At 51.2% G+C, this 7332-nt stretch overlaps 1 protein-coding gene across 2 annotated transcripts in view; it reads right to left on the bottom strand.

Annotated features, from left to right (window-relative positions):
* WASF2 (WASP family member 2) overlaps positions 1–7332 on the bottom strand; it is a 72754-nt gene continuing 65422 nt past the window's right edge. For both annotated transcript variants that reach the window (XM_041765921.1, XM_041765922.1), the window contains exons 8-9: positions 5340–5854; positions 1–4047 (exon numbers count right to left, since the gene is read on the bottom strand). In XM_041765921.1, coding sequence (XP_041621855.1) covers positions 3890–4047; positions 5340–5854 — 673 coding nt within the window. In that variant the 3' untranslated portion in view covers positions 1–3889. The remainder of the gene's footprint in view (positions 4048–5339; positions 5855–7332) is intronic.

Raw genomic sequence — 7332 nt, 5'->3', positions numbered from 1 at the left:
TGGCTGAGCAGCTACAAAGATTTATCAAATTATTTAAAATGTTGGCATTTACATATTTGCACGTATAACATAAAATCGTTACGTGGAATCCTCAGGCCATGGGGTGCTAACGTGGTCCACACGTGAGCCAGCCAGGGAAACAAATGAGACCAGGCTTGGAGCCACAGGGCTTTAAAAAAACTGGATGTCCTTCTAAGCCTAAGAGGAGTAGGGCGAAGAGGAAAGAGTCACCTCGGGGGTTTGATTTAACCCCACCCTCACAGGTCTCTAACCCCCACCTCTCCTCTCCCACCCTGAGGGGAAAGGGACCCATTTCCAGACTGTATCCCTACTACATATACGCCCACTCCCTAAAATCGATGTGGCAAACACACCCAAGAATCCACTGGAATAGGTCCTTATAAATATATTTATATCAGAGAAAACAAGGCACTTTGGGAGCATTATAGCTCACTCTCCTACATGTACATCATTCTAGACAGAAAGTAAAAATTGGTTAGTTTCTCAAGTGAGTTAACTGAGTCAAGTTAATACAATAACAGAATTGTTCCCTAGCCCTCATGGAGGCACAGCATGAGGCATATCTCCTAGTGACACCTGGTCCCAGGTCTGCTGGACCCCAGTAGAGCTCAAAGCCTGATGACGCCAGGAAGCCTGACATCTCTCCTGAGCAACAGCCCTTTGCCCTGGGGCACTGGCCCCCTCCCCAGGCCCTGAGGTCAGGTGAGGGGATGCTGCGGAGGGAGGCAGGCTGAGAGCAAAGCTGGGACACGGTGGGAATGCTTAAGCAGGGTCACCAAAGCCACAGAGACCTCAATCTGTCCAAGCTGGCGCTGCAGAGCCGGAGGATCGGCGCCACGGGAAGAGATTTCACATTAGCCCTGACAACACTGCCTCGGCTCTGCGGTGACATTGGCCAGGGTCGTTTCTGAGGGCGCTTGAGCTTCCGTTGGAGGCGAGCTGGAGCTTGGGCCAGCTGCTCTGAGCCTCCAAGGGATCGCAGAGCCTGCCCCCTCCCTGTGGCTGCTCCTTTGGAATGTAGTCATCTCACAACCATGGCAAAGCCACAAGTCACTTCTGACACTGCCGACTGGAAGCTGGGTCCCTGGGCCACAGGAATGGGGGCAGGTCCCCTGGGCTGGGCAAACTAGGGAAGGGAGGTGGCTCCTTAGCTTCAGCACTTAAGAGTCCTTATGAACTACTGTTCCACACTCTTACCAGCCTCAGCCCAGTTTAAATAATCACTAAACTTTGCATTCTACAATTACAGGATTCCAAAGACACACAATTACCTGCATAGGGTCCTTTATCATCTTAAAGGGCTCCCGGTTTAAGGAAGCACTGTGGGTTTTTTGTTTTGTTTTGTTTTGTTTTGGTGCACATATGCATAAATAGAGCCCAGAGGGCCTCTCAGCTGACTGGGTCCCCAGCCCCCCGAGCTGAGGAGGCTTCGCAAGGCCGGCTGCTACAAAGCACAGAGCTTGGCTGCATAGATTTTAATGAGAGCGTCAGGCAGAGCTGTGCTGTTGCTCTCCGGGACTTGCAGATCATTACCAAACCAGCTGTAGGATGAGAACACAGCACATCGAAACCCTAGGAGGTCACTGAGCTAATGATCTAATCCTACCTTCCGCAGGCAGTGCCCCCCCTTCTGCCCCCAGCCCTTTCCAGGGCAGACTGTGTCCATTCCAGAAGCCAGGCCAACACCGCCCCCTTCAAGGTCAGAGCAGAATGATAGCAAGTGGCGCTGGCTCCCCCTTTTCCGGAAAGGAGGGGGATGGGGGTAATTTAGTCAAAGCCATTAGGCCCGAACCCTGGCCTGGCCAGGCCCCAGGACTCCTATTTGGGAGAACCACTGCCCTCCACCTGCCTCTCGAGCCACTGCTGGGCTGCAGCCAGGGACACCTTCAACAGCCATTTTAGGGTTCTGAAGAAAGCACCTTCAGCTTCCTAAGTACAAGGTGGGAAGCAAGGTGGGGGCACACACAGTCTGGTATGGCCAGCACGGAGCACGGTGCCCGCCCCATGGCAGACATCTGATCTGGGGAGGGCGGGGTACAGTCTGCAGTAGCCCCAGCAGGAGGGCATGCTGGCCCCTACAGGCTCAGTCCCCACGATAGAGTTCAAGGAAAGAAGGCAGAGGGGGAGCATCCAGCCAGGGCACAGCGGTAGTACCCATGATTACACACTCCCCTCAAGCCGGAGGGGTTTATGAGGGCTTTGGCAATTACTACAACCATTTGCTGTGCTGGGTAGAGACAGATCCTGTTTCTCTTTGTTTCAGGGCTCTGAAAGCCGGAGAAGCCAGGAGAAGCCGGTTTCAGCATAAGAGGCTACACAATAGTTAGGGCAGAAGAGAAGAAACCTCACTGTTGGCCAAAGCTGACCAGTTTTTTTCTGAATAATAGCACCTGTGTATTAGCTCTGGGAAAAGGGGGAGTGAGGGAGGGAACATCACGGCACACAGTGAGGAGGGAGCAGGAAACAAGACCCAGAGCCCCTCAGCCTTTCAGCCCTCCTCACAGCTGCCAGGCCCCCCTAGGCAGCTACCTGCGGCAGCCGCCAGCCTGAGGGACTGAAGTTTCTATAGTTGGCAGAACCTATGCTTAAATTGGGGAAATAAAAGGGGGACGAGTTGCAGAGGAATTGAAAGCAGCACCTGTCAAAGCTGCGTACCCCCTTCCTTCTCTCACTACCTCTGGTCCCCCAGAAGGGCAGCTCCCAAGGCCATGTGGTTCAATGGCGATAGTAAAGGGGGAGCAAAGAATTGTAAGACAGGCTATAAGGGTCTGAGCAGCACTGAGAGGCCCGGCACTGGCTCTGAGCCCTCCTCCTGGGACTCCCACCTATGGTGAGGTCTGGAGTAGCAAAGAGCCAAGACTGCTCTACCTGGACTCCTCCAAATGCCCACTATTTGGTCCCAGAAGGCACAGGTGACTTGGAACCAGGAATTCTGGGCTCTAGAGTTCTGTCACCATCCAACCGTGTGACCTGAAGCAAGTCATTTCCCAGCATCATTAAGAGGGTAGGATCCAAGGAGTTCCAACATTCTTCCAGTTCTGTAGTTCTGAGTCTCTAAGCTTGGCCCCTGACGGCCAACAGAGGTCCAGATCCCTGTCAAGGCTAGTTTGGTCATGGGTACTGGAGGTTTGAACTGGGCTCTGGTGCCTAAAGCACCTGGTAGTGAGGGAGGGGTATTTAAAGGACACTTGAACATCACACTCTGCAGAGAGAGAGCCTGAGGGGAGGCAACAACTTCAGCCTTCAGAAAGGCACCATTTCTGGGTAGAGAGGGAGACACTCTTTAGGGCCTGATGGCTCCTAGAATAAAGCGCACCGAGATACAGAGATGGCTTAGCAAAAGATAGCTAGCTCACCCTGCTGACCACGGCACAAAGGTGTGGCAGTCTGGCTGCTAGGGCATGTGGCCTGCTCTGCCCTCTCAGCGCGTGGGAAAGGGGGCAGCCATGCCCATGCAGGCTTTAGGACCAGAAGATGGCTGGCACTATTTGAAGGGTAAGGATTTTGGAAGGAGACTACAGATGAAAATGGCTCCCAGGGGAAGACACCAACTCCAATCTAAACCCAATCAAAGGGATCTGCTTTGGAGTTTTGCCTTCTCTTCAATATGCAACAGTCACTTGAAGGGAAGAGGGAACATCTCAGCTACTGAATCTCAGGAGCCCCCATGGGGCCTGTCCATGGGGAGATGGGAAAATATATGTTGATTTGGAGGAAGCACTTGGATATATCTTTGGTTGCTTCAGGGAAGACTTTGGCCCCTTGAAATTCTTTTTTCCTCTTTCCCCCCACCATCAGACTGTTGGGATATGCATCAAAGAAGGCAGCAGGAGGAAAGAAAAAGGAGGAGGGCAGCAGGCAGAAAGAGTTAATCCGACCAGTCGTCCTCATCAAACTCAGAGGAGTCATCTTCTGAGTCGCTGTACTCCACGGCAATTCGACGTGACAAGATGGTGGCTACATCGTTGCCCACGACATCTCGTTTCTCTTGTTCCTGCTGCTCCTCAACCTTGCGCAGCTGAAAGCCTGATGAGATAGAGACAGAGAGAAGGGTTCAGAAGGTGAGTGGGTCTCCAAAGGTCTGGGGATCCACACAGGACTGAGGAAGGGGCGTGGCCAGGGGTGGGCAGAGTCTGGGAAGGTGTAGGGATCCTCTGAAAAAGTAAAAAGGGAAAAGAGAAAGCAAGAAAAGAAGTAAAGATGAGGGTTTATCCAAGCCTGGCCCCAATGCCATAGGCATGTTGGAAAGGAAGCCTGCCATTCTTTCCATTTCCACAGTCAGGCTGGTGAGGATGGCACTTCTCAGTAGGCTCTGAGTGGGGAGTAGCCACAGAACTGTACCCACTAGGTACTCAGTCTCCCTGGTTCACTGATTACCACTGAGCCCAGCTGCCCCAACTGGTCTCCCTCAGACAACCCCTAGTTCCAGGAGTCTCGCAAACCAAAGAAACGACTTTAAACCACTGGGATTAGACCTGACCTCTGAAAGAAAGAGAATAAATACTCCACAAGGGTGAGATGATAAGGGAGGGCAGGAAGGTGGAAAAAAGGGAGGGAATGAGACAAAGAGGGAATAGGAGAAAAAGGGGAGAAGGACGGGGTGAGAAAGGGGAAAGAGAGAAGGGAGGAAGGGTAAGAGGACAGGGCATGACTGGCCAGAGAAGTATCTTCTAGGGCAGTGATACTTGGTTTTCTCTGGGGCACAAAATGAAGGCAAACACAGGCAAAGCCATGTCTTGTCAAGGAGTTCAAAGACCCCAAGTTAAGAATCTCTTACTTTACTTATTTAAGGTAATCTCTACACCCAAGGTGGGGCTTAAACTCACAACCCTGAGATCAAGAGTCACCTGCTCTTCTGACTGAGCCATCCAAGGCCCCAAGAATCCTTATTTTATCTATTTTGTTTTTATTATTTTTTAAAGCTTTTATATATTTATTTGAAAAAGAGAGAGAGCACAAGCAGGGGGAACAGCAGGCAGAGGAAGGGGGAGAAGTAGACTCTCCACTGAGCAGGGAGCCTGACTTGGGGCTCAATCCCAGGACCCTGGGATCATGACCTGAGCCGAGGGCAGATGCTTTGGCTCAGGTGCCCCAAGAATCCTTTACTTTAAACTAAGATGGAAAGAAATCTAAATCTCCGTATTTTCAGAGTGAAGCCTTTCTTTAGGCTGATCTGAGGCCTGAGGTCCCTCCCAATCTCTCCCCACCCAATGGAAGCTATCCCCTGGGAAGGGCATCGAACCCCTAGGCCACCCTCTAACCAGTCATCTCGGCTGTAGAAATTGACAAGTGGTCCTGGACCCAGCACTGGGAATTACCTTGACGTATGGCTGAAAGTAAGTCGCTGCGGGCATCACTCACAGGAGGCAAGGAGGACTTAGGCTTGGTGGCATCAGAAAGTGGTGGTGGTGTGACAGGCTGGACATTGGGACCACTGAAAAGGAGAGGAGGGGGCCCCGGGGGAGGGGGAGGCGGGGGAGGTGGAGGTGCACTTCCTATTGGTTGGGACAAAGGAGGTGGTGGCAGAGTCGGGTAGTCAGCTGCAGGTGGTGGGGGAGGAGGTGGAGGGGCAGCAAAATCAGGGTGAGGTGGGAAAGATGGGGGTGAAGGTGGTGGTGGGGTCCCTGGAGGCCCAAATCCTCCAGGTGGTGGAGGGGGTGGAACGCTCATCATTGGAGGTGGAGGTGGAGGGGCAGGTGGTGGAGCAAACCCGGGTTTGGAGCCTGGTGGAGAGCCCAGAGGAGGAGCTGGTGGTGGATGGCTTGGGCTGACCACACTGGATCTTTTGGGTCCAGCTAAGCCAGGCCCTCTTTGGTTGCTATCTGTTGGGCAGCTAAAAGGACAAAGAAAAAAGACCCACCATCAGTCTCAGCACACAAGCATCCACCTCTAATAAAGCTTATCTAGGAGCCTAGGTTTATTTTGGTTGACTACTATCATTTCATTTTAGCTCAAACAGAAAAAATGATCAGAACAGACCAACAATGCAATGGGAAACCTTGTAATGCAATGAAGCTTCTCATCAGCAGAGGGATATAACCAGTAATTGAGAAAAGCTATTTGAAAGAAGTTTACACTGGGTTCCTCTATCAGGTAAGGGTTGGCTGAAGTCATTTTCTAGGTCTCCCTCAAACTTTCCAGCTCTCCAAAGTAAGGCACCCTCCTGAACCCTCCACTAAGAGGGATAGTCAGTTTAATCCTGAAACCAGGAGCAAGAAGGCATGCAAGAAGAATTGGAATAAAAATCTAAACATTACCCACCCACTGGGCTCTATTACTCAGGCTTTTATCATTTACCAAATCTTGTGAGGGCAGGAAACCCAAGCCAAGCTAACCAAAGCTGAGCAGAGTACAGATTTAGGTAAATGCACCTCCAGTGCTCACGTGGAAAAACCTGAGAAGGGATGACGATCTGAGGGTCAGCAGAGATGGGAAATGAATGTGCCACCAGACTTTAACTGGGTTGAGAGACGACTGAGTTGTACCTTTCCCGGGTCACATGTGCTTGGCTGTGGCTGCAAGGTCTCAGGCCATGTGTGAGGCTGAAGGATTTTTTTCCACCTTGGTACCTGCCCTCCACTAATAGTTACTTCTTAGAATAAAGCATCCATCTTGGGATTTTCCATAGACTTTCCAGCCTTGGCTGCATGTGATGGCACAATCAGCGGGAAGTGATCTGGGATGAGTGGTTTCAAGAGCCAAGAAGAGTGGATCCCCGTGAGGGGAAGGGGTTATAGCACGGCTTTAGGTGTCCATCTGAGGGGTCCTCAACATACCCAACCTCTGATTCAACAGTGTCCGAGGAGAAAACTGTACCTTTCAAAGCTCTCATTTGTCAGGCATCAGAAAGGGCAAAGTAACGGAGCAAACACTGAAATTGAATACTCTTCAGATCCCCATTCAGTCATTACTTTCTTTTTTTTCTTTCCTTTTTATTTTTTTTGAAAGATTTTACTTATTTATTCATGAGAGACACAGAGAGAGAGAGAGGCAGAGACATAGGCAGAGAGAAAAGCAGGCTCCATGCAAGGGAGCCTGATGTGGGACTCGATCCCAGGTCTCCAGGATCACACCCCAGGCTTAAGGCAGGCGCCAAACTGCTGAGCCACCCAGGCGTCCCCAGTCATTACTTTCTAACTCTTCCCCTGTACACCTCTGCCAAACACCAGTACCAACAGAGTCTACGTTTGATCTCCCTTTTCCCTTTGTTTCATTCTTTCTGGAGATCTATCCAGCAGTGAAATGAACCAGAACAGGGGAGGAAGGTAACTGCTAGGTTCCTAGATAACAGGGCACAGTGTCTGCTAAATA

This window comes from Vulpes lagopus, chromosome 8 (assembly GCF_018345385.1).
Source record: "Vulpes lagopus strain Blue_001 chromosome 8, ASM1834538v1, whole genome shotgun sequence".
NCBI lineage: Eukaryota > Metazoa > Chordata > Mammalia > Carnivora > Canidae > Vulpes > Vulpes lagopus.
The sequence above is the reverse complement of the archived record's forward strand: the minus strand, read 5'-3'. Positions and strand labels throughout refer to the sequence as shown.